The following is an 18,792-nucleotide window of genomic DNA, read 5'->3' as shown; positions in this document are numbered from 1 at the left end:
GCAGAGCAGAACAGGACACCCCCTCCCCTCACCCGCTGACAATGCTTGGCCTGGTGCACCCCAGGGTACGGTTGCCCCTGTGGCTGCCAGGGTACACTTCAGACTCACATTCAACTTGCCATTACCCTGAACCCCCAGATCCTTTTCTGCTGGGCTGCTCTTCAGCCTCCTGTTCTCCATTCTGTACATACATGCAGAGTTGCTCCATCTCAGGGGCAGAATTCAGCACTTTCTCTTGTTAAACTCAGCATTGGTGATTGGTTGGTGATCGCCCAGCCTTCCAACTTGTCAACACCTCTCTGCAAGGTCTCTCTGCCCTCGAGGAAGTCAACAGTTCTTCCTAATTTAGTATCATATGCAAACTTATTTAGTACACATTCAAGTCCTGTGTCCAGATCACTTACAGAAGCACTGAGAAGAACTGGCCATAAATTGGAGTCCTTTGGAACCCCACTAGTGACTGGCCACCAGCCTGATGTAACTCCATTTATTATAACATTTTGAGCCCAACCTGTCTGTCCGTTGTTCACCCTTCACATTACATTTTTGTCTAGCTGAACATCTTGTCCAGAAGGATAATGTGAGAAAGCTTATTGAAAGCCTTGCTGAAATCCAGAAATATCACATCAACTGGATTATCCTGATTCTTAGCAATCAGCAAAAAAACCAATTAGGCTTAATGTGTTGAAAAAAATTATTTTTTCACAAGAACTTCAGCCTGAGGTGCATTACTTGAAGGGCTCAGGCTGCCAATACAAAAATTTCAAAAAATACTACAGTGGACAATCTTCTAGCTCAACAAGCATTACATTCAAGGCATAACCATCTCAACTAGATCCCATTCCAGTAGGTAAAAAAGAAATGATTGTAGAGGTAAAAATTAGCATTAGTTAGCATCAGCTTATGCACAGCTGTGTGCAAGATTTGTTATTTTCAAACAGAATGAAATATAAACCAGCAACAGACATAGTTTTACTTGAAAAGGATAAGTTTTATATAGCTGAAAGCAACTGTGAGCCAAAGTGCTTTGTGATTGGAGGTGGAATAATTTAAACAAAAGTGAATGATGACTGTACTATTAAATCTTGTTTTACAAGATTCCTCCAGAAAAAAACCTGCAGTCATCTAAAAAGAATACCAGAATAGTTAAAAAAGGAACAGAAATTGAAATAGAATACGGCTATAAGATTTGAATAATGAATGAAAGGAAAATTCACATTATTTAGTGAAAATGAAAATATGTGAAATTTGAAACACTGAAATGACAAGATACAGGACAAAGGAATGCACAGCCAACAAAATAAAGGACAGTATGTTATATAAAAGGTGTTTGGAACAAAAACCATTCTAACAATATATTGTTAATTAGTAGGTAGAAATAGTAGAATTGTCAATCTTAAGCAGAAAAGGTAAAAATATTTAGTACAGTCAGATCTGAATTTTTGAAATAGGTTACAGGTGATATTGTTTGAATGAAGAGTTTCATCAGTTGAGAAGTAGGTCACACAGCATCTACTGAAGAAATAGCAGTAACTCCAGATCACTTGCAGCCAAGAGCTGTAAAAAGAGCTGGCTGAATAACACTTTGGATGCTTAGTATTATTTTTCATTATCTCCTGGAACTCCATGGAAGCCCCAAAACACTAAGGAGTTTCCATCCCCAGTGCATACATACACTGTTTGAAAAGGATACTGTGTTCACTGCAAGCCTGTCAGCTTGACATTAATCTGCATTCAAACAACGGAATAGATAAATGTGGACTTTGATTTAGAGAAAATCAAAGAAAGAAAAGTATTCAAGATGATATTATGAAAAAAATAGGTCCCGGATAAGTAAATAAGAATCTTTTTAATTGATTATGAGGCTGGTTCATAATGCTCAGGGAATTCATGTTAACAGAGAATTCAGTAAGGCATCAGTCCTATGCTCAAGATTAAACCTTGGCATAGTCTAAAAATGAAGTTCACATTTTAAAATGTTCATTCTGACCTTAAAATTGGTTCATTTTCTGAAATACGTTTTTAATTCAAACAATAATCTTATTATCTATAGAGGACTATGTTCCACTCTGACCACCATGAATCAGTGAATAATTCCCTAGCAGAAGGGAGATTAGATTTCTTCTTTTATTCATAAGCAACTTACTTCGGCACGTTTTCCCATCTTGCCTCAGTACAAATCCGTCATGGCACTGGCAAGTATATGAGTCATCACTATTAACACAAAGATGTTCGCAGCCATGATTGACTGATTTGCAGATGTCCTTACCTAGGAATAATTTAGATTTTGTTTACTAGAGTTTAATAATTGAGAACATTTCAAAAAATGTAAAGACTAAGAGTATTAAGTTCCTAGTAAAATAAAGAATCTATCCTCCTTTTGGTCAGGTAGAATTACAACACAACATGCTTCTTCAGTGACTCCTGAGTGAGAAAGTTACAGTAATGTCAATAACTTACTTTTACATGTTTTCTCATCTTCCCTCAATACAAAACCCTCATAACACTGGCAGATGTATGAATTATCAGTGTTCACACAAACATGCTCACAGCCATGGTCAACAGAATTGCAAACGTCTTTATCTAGAAAAAAATAAGAGTGCCAGTATTTAAAACATGTCTACAAATGCCCAGATTAGAAAGGAAATCTATTAAAGATAAGCATACTTACTTCTACATGTTTTTCCATCTTCTCTTAGTGCAAATCCCTCGTAACACTGGCAGATATATGACTCATCAGCATTAACACAAACATGTTCACAGCCATGGTCAACTGAACTGCAAATGTCTTTATCTGAGAATAGTTGATGGTTTTTGGTTAAAGCACATCTTCAATGTATACATCATGCAGGGAGAAGTAATAGCTTTTATTAGGTTTACTGATACATATATATCAGTATATATATATATTCAAAGAAAGGGACAAAAATTTAGGCAGAAACCACTACTAACTCTTGGTACCTGAAAAATTGTAGGGTTTTTTTTGTTTGTTTGTTTGTTTGTTTGTTTTGTCTCCAGTCATATCAGTTTGGCTAGTAAAGTATACTGTTACTGTTCACTGAGTCTCTTAAAGCTTTTAGCAGGTATAACAATATTAATTCCACATTGTGAGTAAGTTATGGAAGTGTTATTAGTTAAAACATTTCCACAAATCTACATACTATAGATAGAAGTCTACCAGAATACTTACTTCTGCATGTTTTCCCATCTTCTCTCAATAGGAAACCTTCGTGACACTCGCAAGCGTAAGAGTCATCTTTGTTAACACAAATATGCTCACAGCCATGGCTGATTGATTTGCAGATGTCCTGTCCTGGGAATTAGTTAAATATAGATACAGTTTGGAATGATAATGTGTTCAAAAATGTAGAGATCAAAAGGATGTTTTCTAGTGAGAAGTGAAAAACACCTTTCTTTCCTTGACTAATGCATGTGCAAAAATGTTCTATATATACACGGGTTACTCACTTCTGCATGTTTTCCCATCATCTCTCAATATGAATCCTTCACGGCACTTGCAGATGTAAGAATTGTCAGTACTAACACAAACATGCTCACAGCCATGGTTGACTGATTTGCAGACATTTTTACCTGAGAATAAATTAACAGATAAAGAATTATGTTAGTTAAGGGCAAGATGGTCAGTCTTACAGCTTCCACTTACTGAAATTCTTGTCCTTGCTGGTATTCTGGACTCAATTTTGAAAATCATTTACAGCACCTACTGTCAGTTTTTATTGTACAAAGAGCTAAATCTTTCTTCTTCAATTTTTACAACTTTATTATTAAGGAAAAGTGCACTGCTTTGGTTCCAGAGTTTATATCATTTCATGTGTCCCCATCATGCAGGTTAATGCCCCACAAGGATTTCCAAAAGCATTTAAATCCCACATCCACATTTCAAGTAAACTTTCTGGTGAAAAACAGATCTTTCCATCACCATATTTTTATCTTCAATAATAAACCTGCCCAAATCTGTGATAGTTATGCTTTCTTTCCCTGGAGTTAAGTTCAGATGGTATTTGTCATTTTTCTGTACACTAAAATTACAAAAGCTCAGTGTATGTAGTATTTAAATGTAATGAAAAACAAATTGTATGATCCTGCTGTAGACTGTTGGAAAACTGTCAGCTGTAACTGGTTGAGCAAATGTTAAGTGAGCTTTTCTGATGTGTGATTTAGTTACAGTTTATATTTCAATATAAAATAAAATAACATCCATTCATTAATATTGGATAAACTAAAAACCTTCTTACTTTCACTTTCTTCCCCACATCCTTTGTTTTCCCGCAAGGGCTGCTGCATGGAAACAAAATTTCACTTGCTTTTGCAATATCAAGCTGTAACTACTTCCTGAGACAAACAAAATTTATCACTGTTCACATGGACTAACGAAGTAGGGTGTTGATGTGATATATGTAATAAAAAACTGATAAATGCTACACAAAACTGATACCACAGAGCTTTTTTTTTGTCATGTCCATGTCTGGATTACTTAAACATATTTTTTTTAATGTTATTTAACAGAAGATGTTGATGGAAATTTTGGATATGACTGGCGTTATAGTTACAGAATAATTTATGCCTGTGTTTTCCAAAGATTTGTCCACAGTTCTTCTCCAGTAACTTAGCGTGCACTCTCATATCAGAAAAAAATTTTTTATACATCTGTCATTCATCATAACTACATTTTATAGCCAAATGTATAATGCAATTATGATATCCATTTTGCAATCAACCTTATCTCACACTGGGCAAAGGAATGAATATTCCATTAGTACTGAAGGCTTCTTCATGCTGTGTAAGTATTTTGAAATGTTACATATTTTTGCCTTGATTTGAGAAGAAAACTACAGTTGTCTGATATAAGGATGTAAGCTGGAATAAAATTATTTTGGATCCACAGCAGACCAGTGTGTGTTTAGGCACAGTTACTTTTTATACATTCCAGACATTTAAGGAGTGACTCAAGTACCTAAAAGTATGTACTCAGTGCCACTTCAGATGCCCTTGAGCATCCAAGACATCAACATACTGCTGGCAAACATGACACCAAAGGGAAAACTGTGAGCTTCTGGAATCCTAGAGCATATAAAATGCAATTGGAAAGCAATATTTAAGCAATCAAATCTCACCCTACAGACTTTTTACTTTACGTGTAATAAAGATCTAATATTGACTTGCTGAATAACTTACGTTTACATGTTTTCCCATCATTCCGAAGCCTGTATCCTTCAAAACACTGACAAGTGTAAGATTTGTCACCATTTATACACAAATGTTCACAGCCATGATCACTCAGAGCACAATAGTCAACTCCTGCAGGAGCAATTGAAGTTATTGAAAAAATTAACAATTAAACCATCATTTCTAGTATTTGCATGGCATATAAGCAACAATCCTGTCCCTTATCTGGTAATACATATACATATACCTTCAATTAAATTTAAGAGGGCCCTGTGGTATACTTTGCATTAATTGCTGTAAGTGGAGTTGAGAATGTTTAGCATAGCTCAACAGAATCCAGGTCTCAGTACTCACAGACTGAATTACAAGAACCTGACACTTTAACAATGTTTTTATAAAAGACAGGAGCAATGACAGAATAGCTACCTCGTGAACCTCCTTCAAAGACGGTCTCTAAATGATCTGATGTAAACATGGCAGGCAGAAAATCCTTCTGGAACCTCAGTAATCTTTGGCTTAGGCTAATCAAGCTTTTGCAAAGAATTGCAAATGACAAGACCTATCGAATATGGTCCACTTTTTTCTTTTCCTAAGGGTTTCTTCTTTGAAGTACCAGGACATAATACTCCCACGATTCTGCAGGCAGCACTGACGAATTTTTATAGGCTACACACACAGTGTCACTCTTTTTTTTTTATTTGTCAGAGAAGAAATCTGTTTACCACTCAGGTGTTCTCCCAGATGTGATACCTGTGTTAAGATACCTGTGCCTCTGTATATGACACCAGTGTTGTGATTCCCAGACGTTTTCCTCTTAGGAGTGGTAAATGTTAAATGCTAATCCCTTCCACTCAGCTGCTTGTTCAGGGTATCACAAAGTGCCAAAAAAAACTTTTCATGATAGTCTAAAAAAACCATGAGGTTTCAGCAACTCACCTGGAGCTCAGGAATAAGACATCCTACACCTAAACAAATATTAGGAGAGGGATACATGGGCAAGAAGTGTTCAAAATCTCTCCATTTTATTGCATGGAGGGATTCTAGAAGCCACTGCATGTTTTTAATGCTGCTGCTGGGTCGCCAGCTACAGCCTGGAGGAAAATGACTGAATGGAAAATAAAAACAACAACCCATGCCTATTTTTACTACAAAGGAAAAGCAGATTTTCCATTCACAAGTTGACAAAACTCTTAAAAATACAGTTTGTCTATTTCTAATTTTTCAGTGGTTCTTTTAGGTAATATTCAAATTATTTCTAGTAGACCCCAACCCCCTTATATGTACATTACAATATGTGCATTACTATCTGCCTCTTTTTAGAGGGTCACAGTGACAAAAGCAAAATCTGCCAAGAGATTGGGTGGGACTAAAAAGCGTAGTACAGAGGCAAAGACAAAGCTAAAGGCAAAGGCAGATTGATTTTCCTCACTTTTCCTGAAATCATTATTGTGTCAACTTGATTTCTGTTAAAACTGTGTTGCCCAAGTGCCAGTAAAGGAGCAAACTCTGCAGCTGTTCCAAAGCTCAACACGCTTGAAAAATAACATACCTCCACAATCTATAGAAAAGGTGGCCAAAACTCTCTCATCAAAGAGAACTGGTCCAGGAAAAATGAAGGCAAAATACACTTACATTCCTCTTTTCCTGGCCCCTTCTGTATATTATTTTTTCCAGTGATGGAGGTAGTTTGTGAAACCACAATGATTCTCAATGACCATTTGATTCATAAAGGGTGGAGAGCTGTCAGGACAACTTTTATTCACTTACTAAGGGCTCACATGCAAACTGTTAAGCTGTATGAGACTCACACTTCTCCTGTCTCAGACCAGATAATGTATTTTGCCTGGGAGATGCTGCTGTCAAGATGACCTGTCAGTCTGACACAACTGCCATGTGTCTGAAAAACTGTCCTCATCACCTGGGGATGCACAGATCTCCCAAAACTTTTCAGAAAACACTAGGATTTACAGACATATTGACAAGCATCCTTTCCTAAGTCCTTTTTCTTTCCATGCTTGTGTTCAAAACATTATTAAGCTATTTTTGAAATGTAGTCTGTGAGAATAAATTGAAATACAGAATCACAGAATGGTTTGGGTTGGAAGGGACTCAAAATGCCATCTAGCTAGCTCCAAACCCCCTTCCAACTAGGTAAGGTTGCTCAAAGCTCCAACCAACCTGGCCTTGAACACCCGCCATCTAGGGATGGGGCGCCCAAAACTTTTCTGGGCAACCTGTTCCAGCACCTCACCATGCTCACAGTAAATAATTTCTTCCTTATATTTTATCTAAACCTATCCTCTTTCAGTTTAAAACCATTACTCCTTGTTCTGTCACTACACTCCATGAGAGTCCCTCTCTAGCATTCTGGAGATCCCCTTTAGGTACTGAACAACACAAGCTCTCTCAGTCTGTCTTAATGGAAGAGGTGCTCCAGCCCTCTGATCATCCTCATGACCCTCCTCTGGACTTGCTCTGGCCCATGTCTTTCTCATGCTGCAGGCTCCAGAGCTGAGTGCAGTATTCCAATAGGGTCTCGCAAGAGTGAAGCAGAGAAAATCTCATACTGAGCTTTTCATACACCTGTACTTCTAGGTCCTTCACCTCAGAGCTGCTCTCTATCCAATCACTGCCCAGCCTATATTCATGTTTGGGATTTTCCTGATGCAGGTTCAGGACCTTGCACTTGACCTTGTTGAACTTCAGAAGGTTTGCACAGGCCCACCTCTGGAGCCTGTCCACATCCCTCTGGATAGCATTCCTTCCCTCACCCTGCAGGTGTGTCCTCTTCCCTGTGTGAAAACAGAAACCTTTCCCACATGGGCTGAGATCAAGCATATTCTCAGATGACTTACGTGTGCAGGTTTTTAGGTCCTCATTGATGACAAATCCTTCAGAGCACTGACAGACGTAGGAGTCATCAGTATTTAGGCACAGTTGCTCACAACCATGATTGCTTTCTGCACAGTGGTCCACTCCTATTATTTATGTTAGTAATTGAAGAAAGCACATTTTTTTTAGATACATACACTACAAAACTGTAGTTGATGCATAATGCCCTTGCAGAGCAAGGGAAAAAGGTCAGTACACTTTTTTAATTTATGTAGTATCTCCATCTATTTGAATAAACTGAGTTAATTAACAACACCTAAGTGAAATGAATACAACAACTCCACACAGCAAACAACAAACTTGATAGAGCACAGATTTCCTTCGCCAAACTAATGCAAAGTGGAGTAGAGGGAGAGTCTTGAGGCCCTGCCTGGTATTACCCACAGGATCACACTTTCCTTCTTTAAAAAAACAAGACTCTCTTTTGTTCACCATAAAATTGCCTCAAAGAGAAAGAATGGGATTGTCTTAACATGTGTAATTTATTTGTTTTTCCTATTTTTATTCCAGTTATAACTAAGATAAAACAATATTTTTTGAATCTTGTATGAAACTGGTTCATAGAACAGAGAGCAAAGCTGTAGGCTGAGATACGTGCACTTGCAAATGTACCGTGTAATCTGCTGACTCTGTAAGTACAGAAAAAGCACATTTTAGGAAAAAAACTTTATACTGAACTTTCTCATAGCATTTTATTCCTGACTTGTTAACGACTATTTTTGGTTGTATAGGCTCAAATCACTTTAGCTTAACTTGATCAAATGTAGTCAAGTACCTTCAGGCATGAACAGTCTCATATGTTTCTATTTGCAAATCATTTACAGATGTGACCAGACACGTCTGTCTACATAAAAAACAACAACAAAAAAGCAACAAACCTACACTTAATATAGATTTACTTAGTTTTAAATATTGACATCTATTTGTTTATTTAACTAGGCAGTGACTTTGCAGGACTCCAAGAAGTCGGTCCAGATTTCCCATTATACATAAACAGAGATAACATTGGCTTAAACAAGTGAAGCTGAGGTGTAAGTTTTTACTAGTTAAAGCAAGTTCCAGCTGGAACAGTCTCTTTATTCCAAGGACTTATATCATCATGAAGAGGCTTGTGTAACTTCTTGGATCACACAAAAAATGTGGGAAAAAAAGAGTAGTTTGGCACCATCTTTTACAATACGAACACCTACACTAATATTAATTTTAACATTGAAATACTTTCGTTTCTTATGCAGAATCTCTTAACACATGCTTTCAGGGAACGGGGTACTCACAAAGCTGCCAATTTCCATGTTTTAGAAAAAAGTATAACTGTAAACTTGTTCATCATGTGTGCCTCATTACATTTAAATTTTTTTTTTCTATTTTCAACAATTGTAAGAAGGAAGATAAGGGGAAGGGAGAGGGGAAAGGTCTATATTAAAAAAACAGACAACTAGTGTCTTGCGATATATTTTAGATATTCAGCTTGTGATAGCCTAAAAACATAATTGTTGAAATGTTTTGAGCTCTTGCAACGCATCCAAGTTTCCTTAAATATGGCCTTATCACAAACAGTTTATTTAAAAATTATTAATCCCTGGCCTATAAACTATTTTTAATTTAATTGACAGCGTTCCTTTGGCAATGTATGTCACTAGTACATTAGGCAAAAATGCTACTGACACTTTACATGCTATGCAAAGTAGTTCTCTGAAAAAAAAAGTATTTTCTGAAAACTAGATCATAGAATCATAGAATCATAGAATTAGCTAGGTTGGAAAAGACCTACAAGATCTTCCAGTCCAACCATCCACCTACCACCAATAACCCCACTAAACTGTGTCTCTCAACACAACGTCTAAACATTCCTTGAGCACCTCCAGGGACGGTGACTCAACCACCTCCCTGGGCAGCCCATTCCAGCGCCTGACCACTCTTTCAGAAAAGTAATATTTCCTAACATCCAGCCTGAATCTCCCCTGGTGGAACTTGAGGCCATTCCCCCTTGTCCTGTCACCAGTTACAAGAGAGAAGAGGCCGACCCCCAGCTCACTGCAACCTCCCTTCAGGTAGTTATAGAGAGCGATGAGGTCTCCCCTGAGCCTCCTCTTCTCCAGACTGAACAATCCCAGCTCCCTCAGCCGCTCCTCATAAGGCCTGTGCTCCAGACCCCTCACCAGCTTCGTTGCCCTCCTCTGAACACGCTCCAGGGCCTCAATGTCTTTCATGCAGAGAGGGGCCCAAAACTGGACACAGTACTCGAGAAGCGGCCTCACCAGGGCTGAGTACAGAGGGACAATGACTTCCCTACTCCTACTGGCAACACTATTTCTGATACAAGCCAGGATGCCATTGGCCATTGGCCTTCTTGGCCACCTGGGCACAGTGCTTGCTCATGCTCAGCCGAGCATTGACCAATACCGCCAGCTCCGTTTCTTCAACACAATCTTCCAGCCACTCTGCCCCAGGGCTGTAGTGTTGCCTGGGGCTGTTGTGGCCAAAAGATGACAGCAAGTGGGCAATGGTGTTGGTGTTTTCTGGTGCAGTGCTGGTCCTTTAGTAACATTCTTATTAATAGAGGACACTTTATCAAACAGATTGATGAAAGTGTAAACATAAGGGAGAAGGAAGTTTCTATGCATTTCTACATATTGTATCTCTAACATATGTTAGTTTTCTGTGTGCTGCAGTTTTAATAGCACATAGCAATGACACAGATATTTAGACTAAGCTTTGCTTTTATGTTAGACACCACAGCTGAACAACTTTTCCCATTTATTAGGACTGGAGAAAATGACACCTTAGTTCCATGTTGAATGTGGGATCTTACTACAGCATTACTTCACTAGAGCTCATTCATGGCTGGCTACAGAAGCATAAGTTTGCGTAACTCAGGAAGATGTCAGAAAGGACTCAGGAGCATTTTCTTGTTCTAGTCACACCTCACCCCACTGCACTAACAAGTTGCTGCAGTTCATGAGACACTAATTTCCGCATGTATTGCCATCACGTCGTAGGGCATATCCAGGATGACATTTGCATACAAATGACTCTTCCAAATTAACACATTCATGTTCACAGTCATGCCGACCTAACTCACAGATATTTACTTACAGATAGAGAAAAATGCTAAAGAATTCAGACCAGTCAGGAAAGTTTCTGAAGTAAAACAGCTTAGAAAAACTCACTTTCCTTAAATGGTACCATCTATGATCTGCACAACTTTTAAAGCTGTGTACATCTGATAGTGACTTGAGGATCTAAGAGCTGTCTGCGAATACTTGGTTAGGCAAGACTGAGCTTAGACTTTACAGTCCTGCTCCTGCAGTCATTAGAATCGATGCTCTCTGGTGGAGGAGGAATGCCTGGTCATCAATAATGTTTTTTTCCTGATTTTATGAAGAGGGCTTAAGATTTACAGCCAAATCCAAAAACCCCTAAAGTTAAGGAAAAGTACCCCAGTTTTTCCTTAATTCTCAATTAAATCCTAGGCAATACGTATTCAAGACAATACAGTCCTTTTGCTCCTATACTCACCAAGGCACATCCATTCTATAAAAACCTGAATATGTTAAAATACCCTATAAATATTAAAAGCAAGAACAGCTTACAAACAGCACTGTATAGACAATGGCGCTTCTTAGAAAGCATCTCTAAGACTGAAAGAAAACATAGTTTCAAAAATATATACAAGTTATAAGCATCTAGAGATATAATTATGTTGCTCTAATCAAGATTCCTATTTGTAGAATATCATCAGTACAACCCCACCCCCACCCCCCTGGACTCAGTCACCAGATCAAGCTAGTTCTTTTTTGACAGCATTACACTGAAGACCTGTTGTGACTCTGAGTCCCCGCTCAGGAAGAGCTGTAACACAAAAAGTCTTTGTGAAAAAAATAATATGTGTAATTGGTTTATAATCCTAACATTGCCGAGGCTGTTTACACAGTTTGAAGGAAACTGTATGGGGTTTCATGTTTGATTTTAAGTTGCTTACCGTAACTACATTACAATCTATTACTTACAGCCAATGAGGTATATCTGTCCTTGGCTAAAAACAACAGAGCAAAGCAAGGTGAAATTAAAAATAAAACCAAAAACTAAACAAAACTATTTGTCACTTCAAGACGAGGTCACAAAGCTTCAAAAAGAGTAATAAACTTCTTGGTCTCGAGCTGCTGTGGTTCCTTTATTACTCCTCAGGTTTTACTGAATCTCTCCTAAAAATGTTTAATATACAATCTACTCTACAAAACAGCAAACTGGGTATTTTTCCAACATGAACAGCTCAGGTAAAATTCAAGTTTATAAAGAAAGATTTGTTTCAACCTTTACTATAGAGAAAACTTTCACCCTTTCAGAAAGCAGAGCATTTACAGAAGGTTTAAGAAATCAAAGCAGATGAACTTCACTACGTCCAAAAGATTACTCACTTTTGCATGTTTTCTTATCTGGATTAAGTCTAAACCCTTCTTGGCATCGACAAAAATAGGAATCATCTGTATTAACACATTCCTGTTCACAGCCGTGGTCCTGAAGAGCACAGTAGTCTGGTCCTAAATGGGAAGAACTTATGTCAGTGATGAATGTAATTCCCCAGAAATAGGCTAGGTAAAAACCATTTACCTAATTTTCTTTTCTTTAGTTTTTTTTTTTTTTTTTCCCATATGCATCATTTGTAACTTTTAGCATATTGTTTCAAATTGTGAAAATAAAATGTTCATCTTTTAAAATATCTGCTATACTTACGTATACCAGCTGTGCATACTTAAATGAATTCTTGGAAAACACATGTACTACATGCAGTACAGAAGTTAGAAAATTAAATATTTTTGAACATTTTGTGGCTCAGTCCCATATACAGTCTCATCAAAACTGCCTTTTCGTTTAACTTAGAGGAGGTTTGATATAATCTGCAACATACTTGCAAATTATTATTCCCAGAGATAGTTAGCTTCCTAAAGAAGAACCTATTCTTGTATGAGTGGTGATCTAACACAACTGAGCCTTTATACATGATGAAAGCATTCACCAATAATAAACCAAGCAGTAGTAGTGGCTGAAGTGCTCTTAACAGTTAACTCAGTAGCTAGGAATTACCTCTGCCTTCCTCACCAATAATCTGAGTCTACCTCTCTCTTCAACTGTAAGGAAACATGGCTTACTAAATGTTAGTTTTATTTACGCTTAGATTCAGGATACACATTTTAAATGAGAATGACTACACATTTTTGCACATTCCTCTCTGACTGCTGCTTCTGAATCAATCTCTATTGCCTACTACATCCAGACACTTTGACTCTTCCTTAGTTGCACCCTGATGGAATTTTCTCCCTTAATTTTAAACTAATCTGAAGTATTTATAACAAAAGAGAAGGCAGTTAAAACGGCAACTGAATTGTGTGATACAAAGTTGTGAGAAGCCTTGTCTGTAGCCTCCACCCCTTGATTTGGGAGCTGCATTTAATGTTAGGCTCTTGCCCGTTCTTGCCTGAATTATGTTATTAGCATGCCTGCGCATACAAAGGCGTTGCACATCTTATCCTGACCTACTTGATTTCCAGGATTGGCCTTGGACATGTCTTTACACTATGGACTTGTCAGATGGTCACTGAACTGTTGGCCGAGTCTGGGTACTGTCATAAGAACTGCTCAGTTCTTATTTTGGCATTGTGGGACTTGAAGGACCTCTCCGAGAGATTACAGTCTCTGCTTGTCTTATAGTCATTCTTGGATCTCAGTTTGCATTCCCTTGTGTAGCCGTGCGCTGTTAATAAACGATCTCCTCCATTCCATATAGATCCAACATAAAACCATAGATATGCCCAGATTGTTTCTAGTTGTCAACGGTTTACGGGTGTTTGGCCCGGTTCCGTGACGAAGGGGACGGGGGACCCACAGGCCCACGCCCTGGGAAAAGGGGAAAAGGGTAAGGAGATAGCCCTGAGAGCAAAGAACAGCGGCAACAATCTGAGGAGAAACAAACTAATTTACTAAATAAGATATTGGAATGCAAAACAACACACTATAATACAATATAATTACAATTTGAGCTGATAAATCCAATACAGAGAGAGAGAATGTCCCAAAATCAAGGTAGGCCTTACTCTACTACCGACGATAAGACGGCTGGAGAGCGAGGTGCTGCCAAGACGAGAGACGGCGGAAAAAGGGACGAGGTCTTGAGATCTGCAATTTTTTATACTGCGAGCTTTTATCTTTTCCCTCCGGCTGGAAAATGGTAACAGAGGAGCAAAGTACCGTGGGGACTGTAGTAGTCCTTCTCTTCTGAGAACCAGGTACATTCATTACATGATGTTATGATGTGGAATACCAATAACCAAAAATCATAAAACCACGACACTAGTCAAGAACAGTAGGGAAATGACGTTAGGAATGTGGTGGCGGAGTCTTTTAGCCCATCTGAACAAAAGGATGTAGGAGATCACTTTTTCTAAAAATAGCTAGCAGAAGGCTCCAACTGACATGTTTTTGTTCAGGCTGGAAATTTCAACCATCCGAACACCTTTGGGAAAGGTAAGATACCATTATACAGACAATTCAGAACGTTCCTGCACAATCATGGGGATGATTCCCTAATACAAATTCTGGATGGCTAACATTCTGCTTGACTTAGTGCTATGACCGTGAGATGACTGAGCTCACAATCCAGAATGATGGGAGAAGAAACAACATAATTTGGACTCTGGATTTTACAAGCTCATATTTCAGCTTATTCAGGGAGTTGCTAAGAAGAATCCTCTGAGAAAGAGCCAGGAGGAGAAAAGGAGCCCAGGAGAGCCAAATGATTTTTAAAGAAAACGTACTATGAACTCAGGAACAAACGACCCTTTTATGCTGGAAAATCTGCTTAGCTGATTAAGGAACTTCTCAATAAACTAAAACACAAAAAGGGAGAATAGTAGAGGGAGAAAGAAGGAAAAAAATCTGGCTGGACCTATCACTACTGAAATACACTAATGGTAGTATGAAGGGAGTCTACAAATATTCTAGCAGCAATAAGAAAGTCAGAGAAAACATGGTTCTGTTGGTGGCTAGGGGAACAACCTGATAAGCAATACAGAAAAAAGAAAGAGGGAAAAAAAAAAAAGCTTCTTTAATTCCTGGTTCCCAGAGGCAAAGTGTATTTCCAGACTTCCATGTATAATGGCACAGTTTGGGAAGGAGAGGGAGAAGCCAGACAGTTTAAAGTCTCCTTAGAGAAGGTGGATCCATTGCCAGGGAGTGGTAGAAAAGCCAGCTCATCTGATTACAAGGTCACTGTCTATCACGGATGAAAATTGAGAGACTAAGAGAGGTCCCTGATAAGTGAAAAAAGCTGCCATTACACTCATCTTTAAAAAATGCAAGACACAGGAAACTGTAGACCAATTAGCACCATTTCATTTCCAGGATCATGGGGCACATCCTCTCAGAACCAATTTCCAAATACATGAAGGACAAGAAGATAAACAGGAATAGTCAACATGGACTTAACGAAGGCAAATCATGCCCGACCAACCCAATTGCCTTCAATCGTGTAACTACCAGGTCTGTGGACAAAGGGAGATAGTGCGTATAACATCCCCTGACACTACTAAAGCTCTTGATGCTGTCTCCCACAGCACGCTCACTTGGGAGCTGAGGAGGTATAGGCCAGAAGAAAAGACTGTTAGAGTGAAAATTTTCCAAGCCACCATCCTGAAAGGGTAGTGATGTACGGCTTCATGTTTGGCTGGTTGCTGATAGTGTCCAAAGTACCACAAAGGGACAGTACTGGGGGGCACACTGCTAAAATCTTAATTAGTGACAGACAGATGATGACACAAGGTGCACCCTCTTCAAATCTGTGGATGACACGAAATTAGGGATAGCGACTGTAAGCAAGCAGCAGTACAGAGAAACCTTGATAAACTTTAAAATTGAACCAACACAAGTCTTAAGTTCAGCAACAATTGCGAAGTTCTATATCTGAGGTGGAAACACTCCTTAGGTTGCACAGACTGAAACAAAACCTGCTGCCAGTGAGCAGCATGGGCCAGCTGCTCCCTAAGAGAAAGGGAATCAAGGGCAACAATAGAGCAGGGCAGGACAGGGGTCTTGCCAACCATGCACTACCCTGAAGTACCTGAATGAGTTCAGCAGGACAGGACTGTAAATGGTAGCCAAGTTTAATCAAGGAGTACACATCATATGACAAGTTCATGGTGATAAGGCAGGTATAACATCAAGCCAGGAAGCCAATCCATATGTCAGGATCAGGTGAGGGTACCACTGGTGAGTGAGCCAGGGTCTGACACAGCCCAGTGATCACAGGTCAGGTCTGCAGTGGTAGAGCAAGGCCACAGTCAAGCTAGGAAGTCAATCTGTAGGTCAGGATCTGGATCAGTGAGTGCTACTGCCAGGCTCAGGCTTATGCATTTCTGGAAATCAGCATGTCTAAGCATCACTGGGGAAGGAACTGAGAGCTCCAGGAGGAGTTGAAATAAGGTTTCTAGGATATAGGCAGGGGTGAGAAGAAGGCCCTGAGGAGGGTGGGCAGGTCCATGAAGACCTGCTGATGCCACAAGGACCATAATGGTAGCTGAGTAGCAGCTGTAATGGAAAGTGCCTTGGGATTTATTGTGAATGCGATCTTGAATTCAAGCTAACAATGTAATCTTACTGCAAATAAAGCAAACCTCACATTGGAACACACAGGTGAAGCACAGCAAGCAGAAATTACTACCTTGCCTCCACTCAGCTCTGGTGAGGTTGCATTGATATACACTGTCCAGTTCTGGAACAGTACTTCCCCACCCAGTTAAAGGCAATAAACTCAAGAGGGCTCAACAAAAGCCTACTAAAGTTGTCCAGGGCATTGTGCACATGACTTGTTCAGAGTGACTGAGGATTCCTGTCTTACCTAGCCTGGTGAAGAAGAAGACTATGTCATTACAAAGGTAGCGGAACTAAACCCTTCTTGGTAGTGTCAGATGATAAAACAAGGATCAATGGTCACAACCTGCAGCTTGGGTGATTCAGGTTTGGCAAGAGGAAAATGTTTTTCACTGGAAAGACAGTCCAGCAGTGGAACTGGCTGCACAGACAGGCTGTTGATTCTCCATTGGAGCTTTCCGAGATTCAATTAGACAAAGCCACAGTTGACCTGATCTATGGTCTGTGGCAGCTCCACTTTAAGAAGAAGGCTAAAGTAGATGACTTCCAGAGATCCTGTCCAATCAACATCTGAAAGCTTTCATGCTTGTAACATAAAAACAGCAGCACATGATCAGACTGAAAGTCTACATAGCCCAGTGTCCTGTCTCCACCAGTAGGTAATAATTAAAGCAGAGGACAGAGATAGGACAGGCCTGAAATACTACTTTGGCAGAACATTCTTTCAGCTTCCAGAGTCTATGGCTCATCAAGTTAAACAGGTTAAAGTAATTCGGAGGATTAGACAACAAGCTACAAACAATTCAAGACACATAAAATATCATATAAAAGATGCAGTTTGAAGGTCTTTAATCAGTTCAAATTGGGAGAGAAAATATTGAATAAAATTCCCATTCTTGATTTGAAGGAATTCACAAGAATTTTTGCTTGGGCTGTGGAATGCACTTACACCATACTAGATTTCCAAAACATATGGATATGAAGTACAAGAGAATTCAGCCACCTCTTGGCTGACAGATAATTGACAAATGGGCTGCTTCATACAAGCTACAAGCAACATGAACCGGTTTCAAGTGTAATCTGTCCCCTGGCGATGAAGGAAATTCATCTTTCTGAACTCTGTAGATCTACAAATCAGGTGTCTAGTCTGGCAAAACATCTAGCTTCCTACATAGTCAAGAAAAACACAGACAGAGGTATGACACCTTCTGGAAGTACGTGTCTCTTTTTCAGGATCATGAGGTCAGACGTAAAGTTTGAATTAGACATTTTCTTTCTGAATATTAAGTGAAATAGGTATCAAGTGTAATGCCCAGAGCAGTCTAAAGGATAACTTAGTCTCTCAAGATAAAGACTGAAATGCCCCCTGTAAAAACACAGAAATGCAGTGCTATCTTTAGGATTTTTTTTTTTTTTTGAGAAAATTGGTTCTTCTCATTATTAGATAACACCGGCTAAATTTATCACTGGTGTCAGCAATTCCACTCATCTAAAAACTAATGGGGTTTGTCTGCTTACAAATGCAACAGTAAGGTGTAGTTACCACGGTCTGTCTTTACGAGAAAAAAGTCAACTAGGAATGTATATCAAGGTTTTCCCTTTGTATTTCCTGAACTTCATTATGACATTAAACTCTATGGAGGTTTTAGCTTGTTTACCCGATTAAGGGAAACTTTGGCAAGAGTATTTTTTGGTCTGTAAGTTCTCTTCCACTTTATATCTCCTCCAACTCTGGTAACTTTTGAACATGTTAGCCCAGTGTCAATTAAATTTGAGAAACAAGCAAACCTCTGAAGTTACTACAATCTGGTAGAAATATGGAAGCTTTGTAGAGGCTACTCATTTTCCCAGAGATACCTTTGGCACAAGGTATCAAAGAACACACCATGGAAGAAAATCCATAGGATAATAGGATGCAATGTCTCTTCTGATGTGGAACTATTCACTGTGTTTAATTTTAGCAACCAAGATGATTACAAATCGTCTTGTACAGCCTTGTTTACCTAGGTAGGGAGATGATATTCTAAACGAAAAATCTGGATAATCAAAGAGACTATGCAAGACAAAGCT

At 38.9% G+C, this 18,792-nt stretch overlaps 1 protein-coding gene across 8 annotated transcripts in view; it reads right to left on the bottom strand.

Annotated features, from left to right (window-relative positions):
• MATN2 (matrilin 2) overlaps positions 1–18,792 on the bottom strand; it is a 75,873-nt gene that overhangs the window by 15,748 nt on the left and 41,333 nt on the right. For 7 of the 8 annotated variants that reach the window (XM_021386993.1, XM_021386992.1, XM_021386990.1 and 4 more), the window contains 8 exons: positions 12,498–12,620; positions 8,043–8,165; positions 5,197–5,319; positions 3,469–3,591; positions 3,191–3,313; positions 2,672–2,794; positions 2,461–2,583; positions 2,147–2,269 (listed from right to left, as the gene is read on the bottom strand). In XM_021386993.1, coding sequence (XP_021242668.1) covers positions 2,147–2,269; positions 2,461–2,583; positions 2,672–2,794; positions 3,191–3,313; positions 3,469–3,591; positions 5,197–5,319; positions 8,043–8,165; positions 12,498–12,620 — 984 coding nt within the window. The remainder of the gene's footprint in view (positions 1–2,146; positions 2,270–2,460; positions 2,584–2,671; positions 2,795–3,190; positions 3,314–3,468; positions 3,592–5,196; positions 5,320–8,042; positions 8,166–12,497; positions 12,621–18,792) is intronic. The other variant, XM_021386995.1, reaches the window with a different exon arrangement.

Source organism: Numida meleagris, chromosome 2 (genome assembly GCF_002078875.1).
Source record: "Numida meleagris isolate 19003 breed g44 Domestic line chromosome 2, NumMel1.0, whole genome shotgun sequence".
In the NCBI taxonomy this organism is placed as follows: Eukaryota; Metazoa; Chordata; class Aves; order Galliformes; family Numididae; genus Numida; species Numida meleagris.
This window is presented reverse-complemented; position numbering and strand designations above follow the sequence as displayed.